Genomic DNA, 25,686 nt, shown 5'->3' with positions numbered 1-25,686 from the left:
ATGGGTTTGGGGAAGAGGAGAGCTGATGAGGGTTTGGGAATCCCAGCAGACCCTGGCCCAGAGCCCAGTGCTGGTCCCAGTGGTGTTGGGGCTGCTGGTGGCATCGCTCTTGGAATGTGATGGATGATTCCCTCCCCTTTTTGGGCAACTCCTGAGCTGTTGCAGTTTTGGGATGAGAATTCCCCAAGGGTAATTCGATTCTCCAGTTGGTCCCTGAACTGGGCAGGGGTGAGCTGGGCTCCCATGGGCTGGTCCTTGGCATCACAGGGAGAATGAACAGCCTGGCTTTGGGCACAGGGGCACTTTGGGTGCACTCACATTAACACAGAGGTGGCAGCTGAAACCCAAGTGCTGGATAGCTGAAAAAAAAAAAAAAAAAAGCTTTTTGAGCTGAATTATTTTACTCTAAAAGCCTGAAATATGCATTTCCCTGTGGGGAAGATGCCATTTATGATAACCAAAATATGAGCTCACGTTTTGCCAGAGCAGAGGAAACAATTATCTAACCTTCCACACCCCCCACCCTGGTGACTAAATGAGTTTTCTGCAGAACAGCTGTTGATGCTCGAGATCCTCCACCACGCTTTTCCTCTTCCTCAAAGGTGAATCTTAGAAGAGGAGGGGGAAAATAAAAGAACATTTCCTTTGATTTTTAATGTTTTTTTGCAATTTCTTTCCACTTTCAGGGTGAAATCCTCCCTCAGCAGCAGCAGTGCCCTTGGTGAGTCACTGGGCGAGTGTCACATCTGTGCTGGACAGGAGGTGACACAGGTGGTGACACTGCTGGGACGTGTCCCTGACCTGGCCAAGGATGTCCAGCCAGGACAGGGAGAGCCCAGGGTCCCCCCCAGCACTGGGGTGATGCTCCCTGGGGGATGTGGCACTGTCCCCTTCCTGCTGCACCTGGGGACACCCTGGGCTGGGCTGTTGGTGTCTGATGATGGCAGGAAGAGCCCCAGAGGGACAAACATGGGTGATACCCTCAATCAGGAGGAATCAGACATTGTCTTGGGGTGAGGGGAATTGTCCTGGACGAGGGACATTGTTTTGGGATGAGGGACATTGTCTTGGATGAGGAACTTTGTTTTGGGGTGAGGGACGTTGTCTTGGATGAGGAACTTTGTTTTGGGGTGAGGGGCATTATCCTGGATGAGGGACATTGTCTTGGATGAGGGATATTGTCTTGGATGAGGGACTTTGTTTTGGGGTGAGGGACATTATCTTGGATGAGGGACATTGTTTTGGGCTGAGGGACTTTGTTTTGGGGTGAGGGACACTGTCTCAGGCTCTCCAAAGGTCCCTGAGCCCCCAGAGCTGGGACAGGAGCCCATCCTAAAGCTGCTGAGAGCCCTGGGCAGTGTGAAGCTCTCGGGAAGAGCCCTGGAAAGCAGCTGAACCTTGGCTCTGGATGCCTCCTGGAGCTCAGCTGAATAAATCCACATTTCCCTGAGCCACGCTCAGCCTGTTGCTCCCTACAAGGCAGCACCAGCGTTTGGTTTTCAGAATTGTTCAAGGGGTTGAGGCTCAAAACGTGACTGAGGAGAGGGAACACGATGTACCTCTCTGGCAGAACCTCCTCACTGGGTGTTTTCTGACTCATTTGTCGAGTTTATCGAGAAAAAATTGGTTTTTGTACTTCTGTCAGCAGCACTGCAGAGCTGGGGCTGGGCGAGGGCAGGGCTGGAGCTGGCCCTGGCCAAGCTTTCTGCCCATAACGAGCTGCACTAATTAAGAGAGAGAAGAGCAGTCTGAGCCTCAGGGCTGGCAGAGGGCGTTTCCATGACAGAGAGCGCCAAGCTCATGGAAAGGGTGACATCAGGGGTGGCACCTGTAGGTGCTTCTCTCCATGCCTGGTTCAGGAGGACAGTGCCAGATTAGCACCCCTTCAAACCACGGTTTGGCTTTGGACTGGAGGGACAGGGATTTCTTGGCAATTAAATATTGATTTTTAAGGAGCTGAGAATTGTGTTTCACCTTTTCATTGACACCCAGCTACGCAGAGGGCAGGGCTGGCTCACAAGTGGCATCACTTCAGGTGTCAAAGAAATCACTCCAGTGCAGAAAAACTGTTGGACAAACAGCTCAACAAAAAAAAACCCACGTAGAAACATTTTCTTCAGCTGCTGAAAATAGAATTTGACAGGGGTTTTGGTGAGCTACAGCATTATCAGGGCACGTGTAACACCCCACAGTCATTTCTGTTTCATGTGGCTGAGTTGGTTTTTGCAGCTCTTTTCCTGAAGGAGACCGGGTATTCCTGAGCCCAGATATTGTTGCTGGATGCTGTTATTAAGGCTTAATTCTTCCTGATGAAAACTTCTAGGAGCATTTCTCTCACTCACGGTCTCTGGCTCTGGGGACCTGAGAAAAACCATTATCAGGCTCATATCTGAAACGATGGTTTACCTAAAGCTGCTGTGAAATAGGGGCGATGACAAAGAATGTCAAACCCAAGCTGGGCTGTTGAGTATTATCAGAACTTCTTAGAGCACAAAAAGTGCCTTGAAAGGCGCTATTGAAACTGCCCTATCACCCCCAGACACTTTACTGGAAACCTGATGTGAAACGTGAGCTGGGACCAGCCCTTGAGAGAGGATCAGAGCAGCTCGATGATAACTTCTTGAAGGATTTTTTTTTTTAGGATGAAATGAATGATTTGAAATGAATTATCGGGGATTAGTTAAGCTGGCTGAGGGCAGGCTCAGGAGCGCAGTAACTCCCAGCAGCACCACAGGGGATGGAGCAGGGCTGAGTTTCCCAACGCCACCAGCCGGGGGTGAGTCAGTGCCTTGTCCCCTCCGAGTGTCTGGTCCCTGTCACGCTCCAGGGCTCTCCAGAACCGTGTCCCGTGTTAGTCACTGCCCCAAGCCCCGTGTCTGCCGCAGCCCGGTGCTTTCTGTCGCCCTGGAGATGTTTTGTCACCACAACAGTGACGGTGACAGCGGTGCCGGGCGGGGCTGAGCATCGTCCCCGCGGCGCTGTGGGGATACCCCGAGCTCCAAAGGCTCTTTCCTCCCGGGGTTATTGTCCATCTTCTCTGGGGACATCCCGAGCTCCAAAGGCTCCTTCCTCCCAGGGTTATTCTCCATCTTCTCTGGGGACATCCCGAGCTCCAGAGGCTCCTTCCTCCCAGGGTTATTCTCCAGCTCCTCTGGGGCTATTCCCTCCCTGGTCCTGGCTCAGTCCCTTCTGTGTCTGTGTGATGTGGGATGCGCTGCTCGCCACTTTGCATAGATGATTTCTCAGACGAGTTAATGACACCCAGGGCTGAGTTTTAATTCCTGAGCACCAGGGCAGCTGGCTCACACCCTCTCTGCTGCCTTTGCTTGTTAGTTGGGCCATCACTAGCCTTGGAAAGCACTGTCACAACGTGCCTGCCATAAAACCCGAGGGAGGAGCCCTCCCAGTTAGCTGGAAGAGTTCCTGGGGAGAGGAGAGCTTCCCTGCCCCATTCCCAGCGCTGCAGTGCCCCAAAGGTTTAACTGTGCCCCGAGTGCCTGCGGGAATCACTTCCCATTTTACTGAGCTCATCTGCAGCGTCACAGGGCTGAGTTTCAGAAATCCCTGTTCCTTCTTTCCCTCTTCCTTCCCAGAGCAAAAGAGGGATGGTTTGCTGTTTTATTGAGGTTATTTCATGCTGCTGGAGCTGGCAGGTTGATGAAAGCCTGGGGAGAGCCACGCTGGGAGAATTTGCTTCCATCTGGGTTTGGTCCAATGTGTGCTGATGGCTTCCAACTGCCAGAGGACAGGGATGGATGGGATTTTGGGAAGGAGTTCTTCCCTGTGAGAGTGGGGAGGCCCTGGCACAGGGTGCCCAGAGCAGCTGTGGCTGCCCCTGGATCCCTGCAAGTGTCCAAGGCCAGGTTGGACTGGGCTTGGAGCAGCCTGGGACAGTGGGAGGTGTCCCTGCCATGGGACATGAGATGGTCTGTGAGGTCCCTCCCAGCCCGAACCATTCTGGGAACCCTGCTGGTTCCACCCCCTCTGCCCTGAAATGAGAGGCCCTTGGACATCCCCCACGTCCAGTACTTGGGGTGCTCCAGCACCACCATTTCACACCCAGTAAAACCCCAAAACGAAAATCTCTCAGGGTTGTTCCCCACCCCGATGGGGTTTTCCTCCTCCTTGCCCTTGTGCTGAGGGTCCTGCTGTTTCTTTTGCTTTGCAGAAGGTCAGTGACAGAATAGACAGGCGGAGGGACACATCCAGAGACCTGTAGAAGGCTCTGGACTCTGATAATCCAACATTTCCCTCTTGCTCCTGTATCATCCCAGCATCTCTCCTCCACCTCCCCCACAGCCACGTCTCCTCCTTGCCTTCTGGCACTTGGCTGACCCATCCTGGGCGTCAGTTCAGTTACCAAAAGGAAAAAAAAGCCCGAAAGAAATCCTTTCATGTCATCTGCCATTTACATAATGAAGTAAGAACTCACTGCCTCTTCCATTGTTTCCTCACCCTGCTGGGTGTGCACCGGGCTCCCGGGAATTCTGCCACTTCCTCTGCTTCCAGCAAAACTTTTGCTGCAATTCCAGGCAGCAGCTGCAGGGATCTGGGGGAGGATTCACAGCCCAGACCCCTCCAACACCTCAGCCAGGGCAAATCCAACCTGCTGCAGCCTGGGCCCTGCCCTCTGGCTGCTTTCCAGCGGGGTGAGGGAGGCACGCTGGGCTCATCTGCGGCACTTCCAGCAACCCTGTGTGCAACAGCCTGACTAGCCTGGGCAGAAAATCCATTTGCCTAGTGACAGATCTCCGCTCAAGACCGAGCTTGGTTATCAATAAATTAATTAGTCACCCAGCAGATACGTGCAGGACAGCCCTGGCCCACAGGCACAAGGTACACCTGCATTGCAACAGGGACACGCTGGGGCTGCTGCTCCAGGAACCTGCTCCAGAGCATCCACCCCTCCTCTGGCATTAGAGGGGTGACTTTGCCACCCCAGCACCCTCCAAGTCCAGCTGGCCATTCCTCCTGGTCCCAGAAACTCCAGGGAGTTTATTTAGCTGCACGTTTTTGTTTGTAGACTGAATGAAGCTCTCTCCAAAGGGGCTGCAGGAACATCCAAACCAGCCTGGGAGCCAACAGCACAGGGGCCTGGGGTTTGCACCAGCACTGCCACATCCCTGTGATGTGACAGCGTGCCCCAGCTGACAAACCCTGCTTCCCTGGGGACAGCCCGGGCTGCAGTGCTGGGAGGAGAACGTCTCTGCTCCTTGGCTGCACCAGCTTTGCTCGGCAGGGAAAGCTCGTGGTGAGGAGGTCACGGATGTCACCGAGCCACTGCGCTGGGGGCTTGGGATGCTGTCAGTGGAATTTCTGTCCTTCTGCAGGGTGGCAGATTTGGGCTGATCACCTGAATCCCCTCTGACTTTGGAAATCATTTCTTCTGCCAGCAGGATGGGAGCTGTGTCCTCCAAAACCCCTGACCTCGTGTTTCTGTGTGTCTCCAACACCACAGACACGGGATGGAGAAGTGTCCAGGAATTGAGGAAATTTGGAACAGCATTCCCTGAACCTGGTAGGAGGATTCCTTGAATGTAGGACCAGGATTCCCTGAAAGTGGCAGAGGAAGGCCACTTTTGCCAGAACAATGATGGAGAAAACCCCGGACTTGAGTTTCACCACTTCTAGCAGGTTCATTGCCAGAAGTCCTGGAGTGCTGGGACCACTGGGGTGATGCCACTGAGCTTCCCACATCCCAACAGCTCTGTGAGGAGCTGGGAACGGCCCCTCTCCAGCAGGGGATTGCCAGCATTGCTCCATGTTGGGGCGTTTTGGGGATGTGACCCCAAGGACGGTCCCTAATTTTGGGAGTTCACATCCCTCTTCCCAAAAGAAAACCCACGCACTGATGCCAGAGTTCCCGCCTCCGTAGGTGAGGGAAACACCTGTGGGAGAGAGAGCTGGTCCCTTGCATGAGCTCATTAATTCAGCAAATTACAGAGGGAAATATGCGCTGGGAAAAGCAAGAAAAATCCCAAAAGTTAATCCAAGAGTTATTTCCTCCTGGTACCGGGATAAAAACGCCTCCTTTGGAGCTCTCCAGGCCAGATGTTGGTGAGAGAGGTGAACCCACACCAAAGAGCAAGGTAAGATACTGAATTTATCCCTCTGCTCTGTGTCCTTTTGGGTTTTCCCTTCTATTCCTATCTCTGAAATATTTTTTTAATCAGTAACCTTAATTTTCAGTGCTTACAAAATTTGTGTTTGACTTATTGCTATTCCAGACGGAAGCTGGTTTCTTTTGGGATAAGGCTTTGGGATCTGTTACTTTCAGTCAGTTACCTCCTGTTGCTTCTGTGTCATTAGACTTAAAAATTTAATTTCACTGTATTTATTTTCCTGATAACATATTTTCAGAATAACTGTTTATTTAGATGCCTTTTTAACTGATATTTAATTTATTTTTCCTTTTCTTTTTGAGCTCTTCAGTTAAATATTTTATTATTTTTTTTCTTGTTGATGGGGAGAAAAAAGAAGTGGGTAAGAGATAGTAATGAGTATGGGGCTTTTAATACAGATGTACAAGTTTTAAATAAAATATGTGTAGTTTCATATGGATCACAGTTGTGTTATTTAGGAAAATAAGGAGGAATATTCTCCTGCTTGGGCAGCTCTCCCAGGCAGCTGACATGAGAGGATCCCCTCTGTTCCTCTGCCTCTTCTCCGTGTCCTGCTGGATGAATTTGATGCCCACAGCCGGGGATAGAATCTTCCACTTTGGAGCCTGCAGGGTTTCCATCAGCATGACAGAGATCAGGGCTGGCTTCACAGCAATTAAAGCCAATATTGTGAGTATTTGCCAGGCTCCTGGGGGGCTGGGGGAGCCCCTGGAGCCCCTCTGGAGCCAGCAGCTCCTTGCCCATCTCCGTCCTCTCCGCAGCAATCCAGAGACCCCATCCGGACCCTGAGCATCCTGTCCCACCCTCACTCCCTCCACAAGGTCAAGGTAGGTGGCCCTGGCTGGGGAGCCCTCCTGGGATCCAAAAGCAGGTGAATGTGACCTTGAGAAGTGCAATCTATCATAAATCAGTAATTTTCAGCTTTCTCACACCCCAAAGCCCTGGGCAGGAGCCACTGTCTGGGTCTCAGCCTCTCACACCCAGCTGCAAAATCAGCTGGTTTTATTTTGTGAGACTTGCTGAGGATGAATCTCCTGGAAAATCAGCCTAAAATGATTTCCCATCTATTTTATCAGCTTCAATCAAGCACCACTGAAGAAGCTTTCTCTGAGTCAAACTGTCCTGCTGTGCTCAGCTACCACCAGTTTCCTGTCAGAGATGCTTTATCCCAGAGAGTGAGTGCAGGTTGCACACTTTGGAAGAACTTTTAATCATTAAATTAATTTTCTAAGTCTTCAGACAGATGCTGCATCACTTATCAGCTCTTCACCTTCTACGTGGACAAGGTTTTCAAGCACTGCAGGACCGAGGACTCGTTTGTGAACAGGAAAATCAGCAGCATTGCCAACTCCTTCCTCAGCACGAGGAGGAAGCTCGGGCAGTGTGTAAGTGCTGGCTTCTGCTCCAGTCTGCATCTCTTAATATTTCATCTATAAACCAACCTGGGAGATTTATAAAGCTGCAAAGTCTCTATTTCTATTAATGGTTTTTAATGAGAATACGAAGCAGAGTGGTGTGAAGAGTGTTCTGTCCACTGAGAGATTTTTATAATTGCCCACTCACCAGCAAACTCTCCCGTTGGTCCTAAACCCAAAATTTATCCTGTCCTTGTGTCTGTCAAGGGAGCTAAAGCCTGATTTAGGGACCTGCAGCCTTTCCCACAGTTCCACAGTGTCTCAGTCTATGATACCCAGCAAAATCAGAAATTGAAATCTTATTTTTAAAAATTAACTACCCAGACTAATGAATTAATCTTGTTTTTCCAGCGTGAGCAGAATAATTGCCTGTGTGGGGAGGAATCCACGGAGAAATTCAAGCAAATACTTGCAAACTACGAAGGGGTGAGTTGGTGACTGAGCCTGCTAATTAGCGCAGATATTTAATTCTCTTTATGTTGCCTTGTACTGATGGTGTCTGCTTACAGCTCATTCCTTTCTGTATCATTTCAGCTGAATGTCACATCTGCAGCCATGAAATCCCTGGGGGAGCTGGACATCCTCCTGGACTGGATGGAGAAATCTCGTTAGCGGGCGGCGTTAATTACCCACGGGCGGTGCTGAGGAGCTGCAGGGGCTTTGCAGGGATGAGAGGGACAATAAATCACTGTATCAGTGCAGCTCCCCAGCAGCTCCAGCTGCATTCAGGCAAGCATGGAGAGCTTTGCCAGCCAGGGACATCAGCAGAGTCTTCATTAAAACGGAAATAACGAGTTTGATGAAATCAGCATCGCCCTCGCTGCTACCAAAGGATGCTCCCAGGGAAAACCCACAAGGGTTTCTCCTGCTGGCAGACATAAGCTGTGATCATGTCATAAAATTATTGTCTAAATTACAGATATTTTGTTTAGGGAATGTGGGGAATGAGTGCTGAGAGCTGGCTGGGAGGACTCTGGTGCATAAACCTGGGCTCGGTCTCAGGGCTGTGCCACCGATGGATCTGGCTGAAATGAGAAGTACAGTGTGGGAAATGCTTCCAAGAACAGGTCCTAGCAGGTATGTCAGGCCTCAGAAACCTGTGTTTCCTTTTGAGATGTTATTTTCTGCCTTATCAGTAAAAATGTTTCTGTGCAAGATGTGTGGTTGCTGAATAGAAAAAGGTTCTTGAGTGTATTGAGCAATTTACTGACACTCAGTAGTGAGTTTTGTGGAAATTGGTTGTGATGACCATAAATAAACCCAACTTGAAACTGTGCTGAGTCTGTTTGTCAAAATTCTGAGGAATTATATGATTCTTGCTGGTGAAACTTTCTGAATTCTCTGTGGTGTCCTCTTACAGTAGATGCTGTCACTCCAGCATGCCAGGGCTGATGCATCCTCCTGGGCATGCCAGAACCACCAAACTCAGACCTCAGTGCTGCTAAATCCCCTCAGTTTGTCCCCCAAACTGGGCATTATTTATAGCTCTGGTCTGTTCTCTCCCATTTTGGGTGTTTCTGGTCCCCACTGAGTGCCCTAAATCTCAGCTGGGGGACAGCACCAGCATTTCCCTGTGGCACAAGTGTCAGGCTGAGGTGACATTTGGTGATTCACTTTCAAAGGAAAGATCTCTGACTGCTCACTGTCCTCCCGCAGATATTTGCTGATGCCAAATAAAAGCTTCTCAGGGCTTTGATTCTGTTAATTCACTTTCCCATGGGTTTCATTTGTCCCGGTGTCAGGGCACAGACAGGTGAACACATCTCACCATGCTCTGGCAGTGCTCAGGAGAGCTGACGGGTCAGCTCCATCACTCTTTCAGGAATGACAGGTCTGGGACATTCCACAATTCTCTGTTGAAGAACAACCCCTGGGAATGGTGCTGGGATGCAGTGAGGTGCCACAGCTCGTCCCTGGCCACAGGAAATCAGCTGGCAGCTGCTGAAGGAGCAGGAGCTGCTTGGTGAGTTCCTCATGGATCTGGATGACAGCTCGAGGGTTTTATCCCACACCTTCAGCTCATGTCACAATCATTACAGCTCACCCCATGCATCGAGCTCACCCTGTGTGCTCAGTCCATGCCTGCCTCAGTGCTTTCACCTAAACCAAGCACTTTACACTTCTGTCCCCACTGCAGGGCACGGCAGCAGCCCGGGGCCATCACCCACTTAGGAGGGGTAAATATCAGATACACAGGGCTCTACTCTTTGCTTCTAACAATATTTCTCCACCCAAAACCATTTCAATTCCAAAAAACTCCAAAAAAAGTGAGACTAATCCCCTTGCTGTTGGTGTCAGCCTCTCCTGCTCCTTACTGGCTTCATGTTTATTAAGATAAGAAGTTCCCTCAGGAGCAAGATCTCTGAACTTGGTCAGTTCTTCACCTGAAAGGTGCCAGATGTTGCCTAAACTAAATGATGCTACACATTGCAATAGGAACAATTAATTAAGTGGCAGCAGTGGGAAGGAGAGGGGGCACAGCAGGCAGCTGAGGGCTGCAGGATGCTCAGCCCACCCCGTCTCCAGCCCCTGCTCCTCTGCCCTGCCGCAGTTCAGCTCATCCCGGGGGCTCCCAGGGCAGCGAGGGAGGAGCGGAGCTGGGGAAAGGACGCCGTGGGGCAGGCTGAGGAGGAAGAGGATTGACAAAGGGAGAGAGAAAGGGGCTTTCTCCTCTCAGAAATTTCCAAACCCAAGCGTTCTCCTCCCGCTGCTGCCCGCCGGGGACGCTTTCCGGGCTCACGCCTTTCCTGCTGCACCTGAGTCAGGCATTCCCTCCCTTCCAGCGGCTCCGGGCGGGCGCGGGCCTGTCCCGGTCCCAGCACGGACCTGTCCCGGTCCCAGCACGGACCTGTCCCGGTCCCAGCACGGACATAACCCGGTCCCAGCACGGACCTGTCCCCGTCCCAGCACGGACACAACCCGGTCCCAGCACGGACCTGTCCCGGTCCCAGCACGGACCTGTCCCGGTCCCAGCACGGACACAACCCGGTCCCAGCACGGACCTGTCCCGGTCCCAGCACGGACATAACCCGGTCCCAGCACGGACATATCCCGGTCCCAGCACGGACCTGTCCCGGTCCCAGCACGGACCTGTCCCGGTCCCAGCACGGACATAACCCGGTCCCAGCACGGACATATCCCGGTCCCAGCACGGACATAACCCGGTCCCAGCACGGACATAACCTGGTCCCAGCACGGACATATCCCAGTCCCAGCACGGACATATCTCTATCCCCTCCGGACCTGCTTCTACCTCTTCCACAGACCTGTCCCAGCACCTTCCACGAACTCCTGGCCCCTCACGGACCTGTTCCGGTCCCTTTCATGGACCTGTCCCCTCACAGACCTGTCCTGTCCCCTCACGGACCTGTCCTGTCCCCTCATGGACCTGTCCTGGCCCCTCATGGACCTGTCCTGGTCCCTTTCACGGACCTGTCCCGGTCCCTTTCACGGACCTGTCCTGGCCCCTCCATTCCTGTATCGGCCTTTTTCACAGACTTGGCCCAGCTCCTTCCATGGACCTGTCCCAGTCCCTCATGGACCTGTCCCTATCTCCTCACAGACCTGTCCCTGTCCCTTCACGGACCTGTCCCAGCCCCTCATGCACCTGTCCTGGCCCCTCATGGACCTGTCTCAGTCCCTTCCATGGACCTGTCCCAGCCCCTCACGGACCTGTCCCAGCCCCTCATGGACCTGTCCTGGCCCCTCCATTCCTGTGTCGGCCTCTTTCACGGACTTGGCCCAGCTCCTTCCCCAGACCTGTCCCGGCCCCTTTCACGGACCTGTCCCTTCACGGACCTGTCCCAGCCTTTCCATGGACCTGTCCCAGCCCCTCATGGACCCATCCCGCCCCTCCATTCCTGTCCCGATCCCATAACGGACCTGTCCCAGTCCTTTCACGGACCTGTCCCAGCCCCTCATGGACCTGTCCCAGCCTCTTTCAGGACCTGTCCTGGCTCCTTTCACGGACCTGTCCCGGCCTCTCACGGACGTGTCCCAGCCACTTTCACGGACTTGTCCCGAACCTTTAATTTCTGTCCTGACCCCTTCATTCCTGTCCCAGCCCCTCAAAGACCTGTCCTAATCCCATAACAGACCTGTCCCGATCCCATAACGGACCTGTCCCGACTCCTCCGGACCTGTCCCGGCCCCTCCACACCTGTCCCGAGACCCAAACCCCTTCCACGGCGCAGCTGAGGGGATGCAGCCCCGGGGATGCGGCAGGTGAGCCCTCCCTCCTTCCCTTTGAGCGCTGGCAGGAAGGTGCAAGGTGGATGTGAGAGCTGGTGAGCAGGAAGGAGATGCTGCCCTGCTCATCCCAGCACTGAAAGTCCACAAGTCAGGGATTATTTGTGTTTCATCCTCAGGGAAATTCTGGAATGCACAATTCAGGAATAATTTGTGTTTATCCTCAGTGAAATTCAGTGTCGGCCAGATGACCCAGCCTGCCATTGTCACCTCTTCCTACACTGCTTTATCTGTAGAATATTCAACTTTTCCCACCCTTTCTGCACTTCTCTGGGTGGGCTCTCCTGTGATAACCCACAGATCCTGAGTTCCCCAGTCTGCTGAAAGCCACTGGATTCTTTATTGCTTGCGCACACAAACACTCCAGACATGTCTGGCCTGCAGGTGTTGCCCTCAGGTCAGGGAAGCTTAGGGGAATCAAAAGCATCAGATGCTGTTCTAAAGGGTTTTCCAGCTGCCTTTAAAAGAAAATGGGATTTTTTTTTTTTTTCCCCACAATGCTCCTTCTGGCCTCTGAGAGCCCAGTGTAGGAACAGGGGCTGTGGGTCAGGTGAGCCACTCAAGTTCCTGCTGTTTCCCAGCACAACCTCCTCACTCAGACCTGCATTTCCAGCCCCCCTTGGCATGCAACCATTCCTCCTAAATCACCACTCGAAGCTGAATTTAAGCAAAAAACCAGGTGAAGCTATAGCAAATTGTGGGAGCAATGAGCAGTGTTTGCTGACACTGTGATCCTCAAGGTAGGGCCAGTCCCAGGTGCTGCCACCTCCCCTCAGTCCCGGTGCTGGGGTGGGGACGGGTCCAGGACAGCGCTGTCCCCTCCGGAGCTGCCCTGGGCGATGCTGCTGGAGGTGACCAGGAAGGAGGAGTAGGCGAGGTCAGCGTCCTCCTTGGAGCTCTGGGAAGGACAGGAGGACACAGTCAGGGGATGGGCAGCAGGGGAAAGGCAGCACTCTGTGGATATCCCAGGATAAAACAGGGACACTGCAGGGGTGGGACAATCCAGCGGCTCACACTGGTGCTGATGTGAGTATCAGCCTGGGGAGACCGCAAAAGCTTTTAGGTTTGGGATTCCTTGGCAAGCCTGTCCGTGGGTGTTAGCATCCAGCTTCCCTGTCCTAAAGCTGCTGGGCTTTACTGGTGTCCTGACAGTTTCCTTGATTGCTCCAGTTCAGCTTCTGGCACCTACAGCATCCATGCCTCTCCTGTTGGTAGGGACTTAGAAAAGCACAGGCTTGAATCTGGCACTGCAGCTACTGCCAAATGGGGCCTCTGCACCATGATCTTACCTAAGGGCAGGGGAGGGGAGGCAGAAAAAATTAGGGAAATGCAGAGGTCACAGCAAATCTCAGCCCTTGCAATGGCAGAGCCCGCTGTGCACCCTGAACTACTGAGAAGTGGGATATGGTGGTTTCCAGCCATCTGCTTATCCCAATGATTCATATTTCTGGTAACAAACTCAATCTTCCTGACGCTGCCTGGGGCTGCCTTGGTTTATTTCTTGAAGCAAAGTGGCTGCTGTTAATGTCTCTGCTAAAACAGGGAGTGAGGACAGGGGTGAGACCCCCCTACTCACGGGGACTGGTCTGCAGCGGGGGCTGGATCTGGGTAAAATGGAGAGCAGCTGTTATAAATAAAGTCCCTGGGAGGAGAGAGCCCCTCTGGGGCAGAGTGCAGGGCTGTGGCCACATCTCCCAGGTCAGTGGCCTCTCTCCTGCCTCCCCTTACCCTTTTTGCCTTTGTTGTGTCGGCAGCACTTTCCAGAGTGTCCGTGGTGGTGATGAACTCTGCAGGCAGAGAAAGGAAGGTGTTGGGAGGGGCAGTGGCTGGCAGGTGTTTCTGTGGCTTTTGTGGGGTATTTCAGCAAAGAAGGGCTGCCCCCAACCCCGGGGCTGGGCTGGGGATAGCCACTCACCGTCCCCTCCCATGGGGGTCTCCTGGCTCTCCTTCACACAGTTGCTGGCACTGAAGTCCCTCACGCTCTCAAAGTCTGACATGCTGATGTTCGTCCTGTAGCTCCCCACGGACACCAGGTCTGGTGAGAGGGAGGAGGAAAATCCCTCAGGTCTCGCTCAGAGTGGGTGAGAGCACATTACAACCCAAACCCTCTGTGCCAGGTGATGCTGTGGCACCATGGGCAAAGCCCACGGAGGGCTGGGCTCTGTCCCAGCCTGGATACCCTGGGAGATGGAGCTCTGTGGGTGGGTCAGTGTGAGGAGCAGGGGGTTGGAGATCTCTGGGTAGGTCACAGGAGGAGCAGGGGGTTGGAGATCTCTGGGTGGGTCAGTGTGAGGAGCAGGGGGTTGGAGCTCTGTGGGTGGGTCAGTGTGAGGAGCAGGGGGTTGGAGCTCTCTGGGTGGGTCACAGGAGGAACAAGGACCTTCCTGCCCATCCTGGTGTGGTACCAAGAGAGCAGCTAGCCCAGCACGTTTAACTCAATGCTGCTGCTGTTCCTTGAGAGCCCAGAGAGGCAGGGACTCACCAGATCTCTTCATCTGTCTGTATTTGACAATGGCAAAAGCTGTCACGACAATCAGGATCAGGCCAGCAAGAGGGCCCAGCACTAAGCCCAGAGTGTTGGAGCCATGGCTTTCATCAGAGCTGGAACAGAGGGAGAAAGATCTCACTGAGAATGATGCACATGAAAATCCAGCAGGCTAAATTTGGGTAGGATGGTAATTCTGAGTGAGCATGATGCAATTCAATCAATTAACTGGATTCCAGCACACAGAATAAAACAAGACCCAAATAAAAATATAGGCTTGAGGTTGGGCTGAAACAGCTACATCAGCAGCTGGGTTATAAATACATGAAGGAAAATTCTCTGATATTAACAGAAGTGCTTTCAAACAGTTATTTTGTACCTGGAATTTCTAATAATTTCCTTCTGATACTATTTTATTGAATTGGAGATTAGTTGTGACTCATCTTGCCCTTTGCTGTCACTTTTTATCTTCTCTGACATTTAGAGCAAAGTTCTTTGGGGACAAGATTTTTTTGTGTGTTGCTAAACAACACACACAGGGTGTACAAACACAACGAGTTCATATAAACCCCACAAAAATGATAAAAGGCAGGGGATGGAGAGAACCAACCTTTCTGGGGCAGCTCCTTTTCGCACCTCAGCATCGCTGTGGGCTCCTCCTGGGGGAGCAGCTCCAGGGTCACGGCTGGAATCAACATCCAGGAACTCTGGGCTGAGCTTGGCATCGCTCCCTGTGTGTCCAGAGAAGGAGCAGGGTGAGAGAGCAGCAGCATGAGAGCCGGACACACAAACTGCTGGGGTGTGTTTGGTGGACATGGAGCTGCTGCGGGTTTTTTCTCTCCATGAGAGGCTCTTCAAAAGGAGGGTTTGAGGCCTGAAATGCTCTCACACCAAATAATTTACTGCAAAAATCTCAAGTAGGTTCTCTCTGCCTATGAACTTTTGAAAAAGTCTTGCATTTCTAAGTTCTGTCTCTAATATTTCCAGATCAAATCTTGCCTCTTTGCTTTGCTTTTTATTCCTGGCTCTTTGCCCACCAAAAGCAATGACATTTTGGACCCTATTTTCATTTTGGCCATCACCCACTTAAGATGGGTAAATATCAGATAACCAGAGCTCTATTCTTTGTTTCTAACAATTTTCCCCACCAAAAAACCTTTTCAATTCCAAAATACTCCACCAAAGCTGACACTAAGCCCCTTGCTGTTGGTGTCAGCCTCTCCTGCTCCTCACTGGCTCCATTTTATTAAGATAAGAAGTTCCCTCAGGAGCAAGATCTCTGAACTTGATTAGTTCTTCACCTGAAATGTGCCAGATGTTGCCTAAACTAAATAAATGTATTATGAAATAAATAAAATATAATAAATTATTATAATAGTATAGATTATATTATTATAAAATAATAACTATTATTAGTGAATGATAATATAATAATGCTTATACATAATTAATTACATACTTATAGATTATTTTATTAAAATTAATTATATAATAAGTATACATTATGTATTATGCATTATGTAGTATTATATATTATATATTATATATTATATATTATATATTATATATTATATATTATATACGATATATTATCCATTATCTATGATATATGATATAGTATATAGTACATAGTATATAGTATATAGTATATAGTATAAATTATATATTATGCAGTATATAGTATATAGTATGTAGTATATAGTATATGATATATATTATATAGTATATAGTATATAGTATATAATATAAATTATAGATTATAGATTATAAATTATATATTAATTATATATTCTATTATATATATAATAGAATAGAATAGTATATAATATATAATAATATTATAAGTATTATTAATTATTAAAAATAAATATATTATAAAATAAAATATTACATTGTAATAAGAAAAATTCATCAGCACAGGGTTAAAGGTAAAACTGCTGTGGCAAGCGGTGAGTTTTAGACTGAAAGAGGTTTTTCATGAGTGGGAAGTGCAAAGGGAGAGAAGGAAAGCCCTGAAGGCAAAGCGCAGCGCAGGCGGTGCTGTGCCCCGGCCGGGAGGTGCGGGCTGCCGGTGCACCCCGGCGCACCAGCCCTGCCCGGAGCTCACCTGCGCTCAGCCGCAGCTGCACGGCCATGGTTTCCCCGAAGAGCCCGTTGCGCTTCAGCCCGCACCAGTACCAGCCCGCATCCTCCTCGGCCAGCGGGCCCAGGCTCAGCACCAGCGTCCTGCTGGACGGGCCACAGGTGTCCCCCGGCTGCGGCAGCCCCGGCTGCGCCGGCAGCATGGCACAGCCGGTGCCGTTCCACCTGCACCAGAACTTCTCGTAGGAGGAGTACGTGCAGGGGTAGCAGCAGGTTAAATTCACCCACGAGCCCACTCGTGCCTCCACCTCCTTCTTTCCCGTCAGCGCAGGTTGTCCTGCAAGGCAAACAGGACATCAGGGCTGCTGGGAGAGGCGTCAGGGGTGGCAGTCAGCACCTCAGATGGAGCTTGGAGGGAAAGTGCTCCTTGAGTTGCTAAATTAAAATTAAAGGTGCTGTTTATGGTTCTTTTCTTGCAAGACTTAAGAAATACTTCATGAGAATTTTCTGTGAGCGCATTCCCACAAAACTGAAACTTTCTGGCACAGTTTTAAAGCTGCTGGGGTGAGTTCAGGCTCGGAGCTCACATCTCTTCCCCAAAAGCCAGGTTGCTCACTTGGGGTGGTTCTGTGCCTCCTGGGCAGGCAGAGAACTGCCTGTGCACGGCTCTTACCTGCTACAACCCTCAGTTCTGCTGATGATTGCTGCTCCCTCAGCTCATTTGACATGCACCAGTAAAAGCCCTCGTCCTTGTACTGCAGCTGGTTCAGGATGATAGTGACAGTTTTGTTTTCAGGGTTCTCAAACGCGGCCACTCTTCCTTCATACTTTTTTGCCACAAAGCCACTGTTGTCTATGATCCTGTTACATATCCTGCCATCCCGCTTGCACCAGAACCTCGTGGCGGAATCAATTAGAGGCTCATAGGGGCACTCGAAGGTTGCTGAACTTCCATTTTTTGCAGTTATGTCGGTCTTCAAGTGAGGGAAAGTTTTGTCTGTTGGTAAGAATGAAATGAGCAGTTATAAGAGTCTCACTTGTGTCCATGGGGCTCCCTCCCAAGAAAATCAATATTATCAGCTGCTACAGCTAAAGGAAGGTCAGGCAAAGCTCAGGGGCCCAAACATCAGGAGATTGTCCTGGCACTGGTGGGAATTCATCCTAAAGGGTCAGTCAGGCCTTGCTTTTTACCCAAATTTGCTGAGTGTTGTTGGCTTTGTGCACAGATATTCCAAAGCTGTTTTCCCTTTGCTAGAGGGACCATCTACCTCTGTCAGTTTGAGATTTAAGGAGCTGGGCACTTGAAGAGACAGCTTGATTCCCTCAGACTGGGGGAGTGGAATTTGTCTCTGTGATTTCTGGGCTGGGGAACAGAGCTATCCACTTCTGGGAAGGCGAAGTCTGGACACAAGCTTTATTTGGTGATGGTTTAGCACATTACAGGTGGTTAAATGAATAAAAAGAAGTCTGTAGATGAGAAAATAGGATAATAGCAAAGAGAAATTCAAATTCTTGCTAAATAAAGTGACAGTGCTGGTGATGCTTCTGAAAGGCGGGAGAGAGGAAGGGGAAAACAGCTCACCCTCGTAGATAAACACCTCCACTTCCTTGCTTGTTTTGTCCTTCCCATATTCACCGGCCCCGCAGTAGTACACTCCTGCATCTTCCCAGTCCATCTGAGTCATGGTGACACGGAACGAGCCTGGAGGCTCCTCAAAAGTCAGCTGAATGCTGCCCAACTCCTGATAGCTGTTAATAATGTTCCGGCAGCCTTCCTTCTCCTTCTTGCACAGGTATTTCTTCATCTCGACAGTGTCCTCCCCAAAGCCGCAGGTCACGGTCCAGGTGCTGCGGAGCTTCACGTAGAAGAGCTCAGGTGTCTCAGGAACAGGTGGGGCTGTGCACAGAGACAGTCAGGGGCTGAAATGAGCCCTCCCTGAAAGCCCCTGCAGCTCTCTCTGTTCATAAATAATATATCCACTAGTGCATACAGCTAAAATTTTTGTGTGTGCATGGGTTTAAAGCAAATACAGCAACATATAAAATACAAATTAAATTGATGCCCACTGTACTTGTAACACAGCCAAATTCTTAATATTGTATAGTGCATATTCCATTAAATAATTAACTAAATTGATCTATGGTACAACATGTGTATACATACACATTTTATTATGCCTGTAAATAACATTTTAAAGCCTGTTCACACATCAAAAGACAGGTTGTTTATTTCTCTGTAAGAACAATCCAAGGATTTAACTCTTCCTGTTATGTAAACAGTGGTGACAGATGCTTTCAAGGAAGCTTAACTTCAATAAAAATAATAGTTTCCCATTTTAAAATCAATGGTGATATACCATAAATCCCCCAATGAACTCTGGCTTCTTGTGTATTAGGGGCACAGCACTACTCTAGATATCAGAATATAATAATATGGCAATATATATAGATATAGATAAATATTTAAATGGTAAAACACACCGGACAGGCCAGCGGTGGAGCTTTGTTTAAGAGGGAGAGGGGGGGAAAACACAAAGAAAATGATATTTTAGGGAGTCCCAAGGCTGTAATTACCTTCAACAACACTGAGGGTGACTCTGTAGGACAGCCCTCTGCCATTGACCCCCACGCCACACTGGTAGGTGCCGGCATCCCCCAGCTCCAGCGCCGAGATGTTGATCTGGAAGTGCTCTGCCTGCGGGTGGTCGGTGAGGGCGACCCTGCCCTGGTAGGCAGGAGCCACGTACTGGGTGGACACCACGGTGGGACAGCCGGAGCCCGCCTGCCTGCACCAGTACTTCCTGTCGTGTCTGTTCACCGGCGTGGGTGGGTAGAAGCATCTCACGGTGACCGAGCCGCCCAGCACGCCGTAGACCTGCCGGGGGCCGAACACGGGGCTGGAGACTGTGGGGAGAACAGGCTGGGCTCAGTGCCCTGGCACTACAGGACACGTGAAAGCACAACTGCTATTTGCAAGGTAAAGAAGAAGGAGGTTTATTCTCTGACTCTAACTTTTATACTTTTCCGAAGGTGACAGTGGATTGGAGAGTGAATGGGCCACCTCTCCAAAGACATTGGACGAACTACTAGTACATCAAGTTTCTCCACCCCTATGAAGGACTGCAAAACAATATGTTGCTTATAGAAAATTGTGTGCGTGTGGGACTCAGATTCAGTCAAAGAGAGAAAGTGAGAATTTCTAGCCAGGCAGAAGCCTGGGAAAGAGCTGGAGAAGAATGTAAATAATGCTTTATCTCTCTTGTTTTTCACATTGTTTATAGTTAAGTTCTATCACTGTGCGTCAAGCACTTTGCACCAATGGTGTGGGTTGTTTTCAGGACCAATGAATTTGGTCCTCACAAAGCTCTGTATAAAAGAGCAGCATATTTTGAATAAACCGGAGTTTTACTCTCAGCAGCCTTCTGATCTGGGTCTCTTCATTCCCATCCTGCCTCGACAGCGACATCTGAGAAAGTTTTCTAACAGAATGTAAACTCAGAAGGCTTTAGAAAATCTTAAGAATCAGGGTGACAGTGCCCTGTATGCCCCTCAACTGCCCACAAGGTCCTGTGGCAGCAAGGGGCACCTGAGAGATAAAGGTGCTCCCCATGATGCCTTCAGATTTTAGCTTTTCTATTTTTCAGATCCTGTACAGCGCTGCTGTAGAACTCTGAGCCCCACATGAAGTGTTAGAAACTCTCTTCACATTGTGGTCAGATAAAACAATCCCTCTGGGCCTGCAGCTCAAGGACACCCTCTGCCTCAGGCCCCAAAAGCATAAACAAAAGTGAATTTTGGGGAGCAAACTGGGAGTATCTGCCTTCGTTACCTGAAGCTGGAATTGCAGAATTAACCTCTGGTGTGCAAATGGACCAAACTTATTTCAGTCTGAGAAACTCCTGACCATTGTCCATTTTGGGTGTAGCCTCATGGGACGCTTTGTCTGCCCTCAATGTACCTGAAGGCCCTTCATTAAATACACCCACTTTTATATTTTTAACTTTTTGTCTGGCCTCTATTGCGAGAAACTCATGGCGATTGTCCATTTTGGGTGTAGCCTCGTGAGAGGCTTCATCTGCCCTTAATGTACCTGAAGGCCCTTCATTAAATACATCCACTTTTATCTTTTTAACTTTATCTTTTTATCTTTCTAAGCCTGTTGCAGAACAGACCCAGACCCTCCTCCCTCCCCAGTGCCACCTCTGGTCCTTGGCCACCCCAAAACCTGTGCCCCAGGCAGGTGACACCCACTGGCTGCCACGGGGAGGTGTCTGCCTCTTGCAGATTCAGCTGGGACCAAGGCGAGCAGGAGGAGGAACGCCAGCAAAGTCATTTTTCTTGCATTCCCTGGAAAAGACATGGAAGATCTTGAATAATCACATTTGCAAAATGTTAATCATCTAATAATCTTAGTGCTTGGAGGATATGAAGGCTGTGGCTATGTGAAGTTTAGAAAAATATGGTTTTTAATTTCTCCTGTCGAGGAATTGGATGGGAAAGAGGGAGTTGATGTCTCTGTTCTTGCCTGGGTTGCTGCCCAGGAACAGGATTGCCCGTGGATCCCAGCACCCTAATATTTCCTGTGTCACAGAATTCCTGACTGGAGCCTGACTCTCTTTGTTTCCCTGGTACACACAAAAGAGAAAAAGGATGATATTTTCCCTTCTACTTTTTAGTTCTTTCCTCAGCTGCCAAGGAATTGAGTGAGCTGTAGGGATTTACCTCAGCTCTGCTCCTCCAAAAATCAGATTTTATATGCATTTCCTGAGCACACCTCTTGATCCACCTGCCTGTTCCAAGCTCATAGAAGACACCCAGAGGAGCTGTTGAGGGGTGCCAAGGAAAACCCTTATAAACAATCAGAGGAATTTGATTTCAGGGCATCAAGTGACACAGTTTTATTAAGGGTAATTCCCGGCAGAAGAAAAAAACTTTTATTTCCCTGTTAAGATGAAAGGTGCTCTGTTGTGCCTCTTCCTTGTGTTGTGATTTCTCCATGCTCAATGGCCACTTGTCCATGGCTAATAATTAACTCACTGAGCATGAAAAATTCTCTTTCAAACACATCCCAGAAGTAGCCAGCAAGGCAAACATAACAAAATCTGCAGAAAGCAAACAACGTGGCACAAAGAGGGCCTTGATGTTTGCCCCTGGCTGACAGCAGCTCCTCTGCCTGATGGTCACCTCACTGCCCTCCAGCCTGTGATGCAAGCAGGACCCAGCTCAGCCTTGCCCATTTTGGCAAAGCTGAAATAACCTCTTATTCTGATTTCTTCAAAAAGTTCAGCCGGTTTTGGGGTACAGCCCATGTTGTTCTGTCAGGTCTGGAAGGGTTACCAAGATCTCTGCCCACCCGAACCAGCAGCTCCTGTGCTCTTGCACCACCAACACCGACAGCTCTGAGTTATCTCCAGCCCTGTTTTCTCAGATGCTGTTAACATGTAAATGGAAAAATTACAACATAATGACCTTTCCTCTTGCTTTCCAACTCAGGACAGATAATTTTGTTGTTGTTGTTGTTGTTGTTGTTGTTGTCTTCATGTGGTTCTGAGAATCAATACCACTCTCTCTTTTGATTTAGTGCTGGGCTCTAAACCTCACTGCAGCTCCACTCAGTGTTAAGGACATTTTAGTGCTGTGTGTAAAGCCAGGAGGAGGGCAGACCCCCCTCAGTCAGTCCCTCTTTATAGATGTGTTTTTAGTGTTTTTACCCTTAAAACTTGCTGATGGTCATTTCCAGGACACTTCTGTGGACCTGGGTTGGGACCATCACCTTTCCTTCCAGCACTATTTTATGCCTACATTTTAGTATTTTCCAGGTTTCCAGCAGCAGTGCTTTATGGCCAGGCTGGCTCTCCCAAATCTCATCCACTACAAGACTTTCCCCATGTTTCTGTTGTGCTTTTGGGATCCTGTCAGTCCTAAGGAGAATTATCTTCAGATCTATGATGATTTGGAAGAGACCAGGGCCCGACCCCAAGGCTGTGCAAACCTGAACCTGCAGCTGCTCTGTCTGGCTATGGAACACCAGAGTTCAAATTCTGCTGAATTCCTGCTGCAGGGATTGCCAGGGATCAGCCCAGTCCAGCCCATTAGATATTAACTACTGCTCCTGACAATGACCAGCGTCAAGGCTGTGACATGGGATGGGCAAAACACGAAGGTTTAGTTGTGACATTTGTCACTCCAGCCCGGGATCCCTTCTGGCTTTTTGTGGAATGTGTGCTGCTATTCAAATACTTGAGAGATAATAACATAGATGTAATATATTGTATATATTCTATATATTTTAATATATAGGTAATATTTTCCCCCTCAAATCCTTTTGACGCATGGGGAAACTGTGCAGATGCAAATTGTTGTAGAGAGAGTTGTGCTGTGAGGAGGTGCTGGAGGCTTCTGTGCCCAGAAAAAGGGCACAGCAACAAATTTCATCCTGGGTTATTCACATCTTCAGCTACTCATCAAGGTCACTGCTGATCTTGCCTTGCCATGGGTTTTGTTTTCTGCAGTGGAATGGGGAAAAGCCACCAATCCACCCCATTTCCATGGGGTTAAGAATGAGTAATCAACTTCCAGATATAAGATCGAGCTGACCCAAACACGTGCAGAAAACAAACTTTTCCTGTTCCAAGCAGATGCCTCCTTTACAATACTAAGAGAAAAAATAAGAGGAGCTCATTTGGTGATCCAGTGAGCAGAAATACTTAGGTAGAACTTGCTGAAGATTATCAGGATTTACCAAGAAATCAGCAGCTTTTAGGAGTGCTTGGGACTCTCTGGACTAAGAATGTTTGTGTCAGTTAAACATATGAGCAACATATTTCAGAAAAGAAATAAGATAGAATAAGCAGGCAGCTCTCATGGCAGTGACTGAAATCCCAGCTGAGGTTGTGCTGCTCCATTTTATGTTCATTTCAGATGTTGGATCCATTCTACATTAACCTAAGACCTGATTTTATGTTCCTTTCAGATCCTCCATGCACCCACCTGTTGCTTTTCAGATCAGACCTTCATGGGTCATTTGTTTCTTGGGCTGGAAAGTGAAACCAACTTCAGCACTAGTAAATTATTTCAGTTTAATTCTCCTCTGCCTGCAAGGGGCAGGAACTTGCCATGGCCCAAGAGCACATGTTCACCTCAGTCTGGAGGGATGGATGGTGCCACTGAGGATTCATTAACAATTGCAGTTAGGTGATGTTTATTTGTACTTCAGAAATATATTAAATCTATAGGAATGTTCCCTCTGCAGAGCAGGAATTCAGGTGTGTAGGACCCACACCTTCACAGGTCTGAGTGGGACAGGGCTCTGACAGGCTCCTCTGATTGCACTTTTAGGACACCACATCCAGTGCATTCATTGAAGCTTCAGGTTCTACTTATCCTCCTGTAACTGTACAAACTTCTCAGGGAGCTTCTAAAGCAGCTCCTTTAGGACACAACTGCAGCAATTCTCTTCTAAAATTTCAGAATCTGCCTGTTGGGGTTCAAAAGCCAGTAAAAACCTCAGGCTGAGTGCAAAATTTAGATTGCTACAGTAATAATTGCTAACTTTTATTTCGTATGTTAAAACTTAATGCAAATATTGTAACAATAATTAATGTTGGGTATTTTTTTTCAGAAACTAAATATTAAAAATCTGATGCAGAAAAGAAACCATAACTGCCTCAAGCCTGTTCTCATGGTTCTTTCAGAAGAAATCAGCCTTCCACCAGTGAACTCTGAACATGAAATGGCTCCAAATCGCTGCTTCCCTCCCATGTGAAGAAGGCTCCTCAAAAGTGGCTCAAGACTCATGTTCTTCTCCTCCCCCATCCCAGCACGGCCCTACAAAAGGTTGTGCATTCCCAAAGATGCCAAAGCAGCTTTACTTACACTCCAGGCTCCTCCTGGCACTTCTGTCTTTCCCTCTCAGGCCAGCCCAGGAGCTGCTGTGAGTGTCCTGTGTCCCCGTGGGGCTGTGGCAGTGCCAGCCTGCTTTAAATACTCCCTGCACCTTCAGCCCTGCGTGTCCACCTGTTGTGCCTTAAAGGAACAACAGCCAGCAGCGCTGCCAGGTGAGCTCTGCCCACTCGGGGCTGGGAGCCAAAGCCCGGCCAAAGCCCGGCCAAAGCCCAGCCAAAGCCCAGCCAAAGCCCAGCCCAAGCTCAGCCCAAGCCCAGACAAAGCCCAGCCAGTGCCCAGCCACTGACCAACCATTGCCCAGCCAAAGCCCAGCCACTGTTCAGCCAAAGCCCAGCCACTGCCCAACCATTGCCCGACCAATGCCCAGCCACTGTCCAGCCCAAGCCCAGCCAAATCCCAGCCCAAGCCCAGCCAAAGCCCAGCCACTGTCCAGCCAAGCTCAGCAAATGCCTGGTCAATGCCCAGCCCAAGCTCAGCCCAAGCCCAGCCAAAGCCCAGCCCAAGCTCAGCCACTGTCTGGCCAAAGCCCAGCCACTGTCCAGCCCATGCCCAGGCCAAGCCCAGCCCAAGTTCAGCCAAAGCCCAGCCACTGTCCAGCCCAAGCTCAGCCCATGCCCAGCCAATGCCTGGCCAAAGCCTGGTCAATACCTGGCCAATGCCCAGCCCAAGCCCAACCAAAGCCCAACCACATCCAGCCAAAGCCCAGCCCAAGTCCAGCAAAAGCCCAGACACTTTCTGACCAAAGCCCAACCAAAGCCCAGCCCAAGTCAAACCAAAGCCCAGCCAAAGCCCAGCCCATGCCCAGCCCAAGTCAAACCAAAGCCCAGCCCAAGCCCAGCTACTGCCCAGCCAATGCCTGACCACTGCCCAGCCCAGCTCTGGTGGCCCTCCAGGGTGTCCCCTCCTGATCACAGCCACCCCAGGGCTGGGGGACTCCCAGGAAAGGTCCAGGGCTCCTTCTCCTCCTTTGGGAAGGAGCTTGGTGGCTCCATGGGGTCAAGTCCATGGAGAGTCTTTTGGGTATCTCTGTGCCAGCTTTTTGCCTGGGCAGGACCCGAGCAGCCAGGGCAGCTGTGATTCCTTGCTTTGCCTCATTTTAATGATGCAAAAGCAGGAATTCCTTCTGACTGGGAGCTTTTCTCATCCACTCAGTGAAAACTGATGTGTTTGAAGAGGATGGCAGCTCCTGCAGTGCCTGGGAGCAGCAAGAGCCTGACCCAGAATTGGGATCTTCAACAGATTTGTCAGATCCTAAAGCCAGCCTTGGAAGTACCTTTCATTTAGGTGAGGGTGTTGAGCTCCATTTTTAATATGAATGATTAGCTTTTGGGGTGAGAAAAAAGTTCTTGGGGTGATGAAGGAGCTCTTGGGGAGAGGAAGGAGCTTTTGGAGAGATGAAGGAGCTCTTGGGATAAGAAAGGATCTCTTG

The 25,686-nt window shown here is 49.8% G+C and overlaps 2 protein-coding genes across 2 annotated transcripts; one reads left to right on the top strand and one right to left on the bottom strand.

Moving 5' to 3' along the window:
- Positions 1-6,618: 6,618 nt before the first annotated feature.
- Positions 6,619-8,777, top strand: LOC100221146 (interleukin-20). The gene is made up of 5 exons (XM_030291840.4): positions 6,619-6,791; positions 6,884-6,949; positions 7,355-7,507; positions 7,889-7,963; positions 8,072-8,777. Exons 1-5 carry the CDS (start codon positions 6,633-6,635, stop codon positions 8,147-8,149), a joined length of 531 nt encoding a protein of 176 aa, XP_030147700.4. The 5' UTR covers positions 6,619-6,632; the 3' UTR covers positions 8,150-8,777.
- Positions 8,778-12,103: 3,326 nt separating this feature from the next.
- Positions 12,104-24,336, bottom strand: PIGR (polymeric immunoglobulin receptor). Its single transcript, XM_072918860.1, has 11 exons — positions 24,228-24,336; positions 20,604-20,699; positions 18,927-19,256; positions 17,935-18,249; positions 17,026-17,349; positions 16,378-16,689; positions 14,881-15,001; positions 14,268-14,386; positions 13,701-13,820; positions 13,514-13,572; positions 12,104-12,683 (listed from the first exon to the last, which is right to left on the bottom strand). The coding sequence occupies exons 2-11, from the start codon at positions 20,683-20,685 to the stop codon at positions 12,558-12,560; spliced, it is 1,908 nt and encodes a 635-aa protein (XP_072774961.1). The 5' UTR covers positions 20,686-20,699; positions 24,228-24,336; the 3' UTR covers positions 12,104-12,557.
- Positions 24,337-25,686: the final 1,350 nt, after the last annotated feature.

The sequence above is a fragment of the Taeniopygia guttata genome, chromosome 26 (assembly GCF_048771995.1).
Source record: "Taeniopygia guttata chromosome 26, bTaeGut7.mat, whole genome shotgun sequence".
NCBI lineage: Eukaryota > Metazoa > Chordata > Aves > Passeriformes > Estrildidae > Taeniopygia > Taeniopygia guttata.
This window is presented reverse-complemented; position numbering and strand designations above follow the sequence as displayed.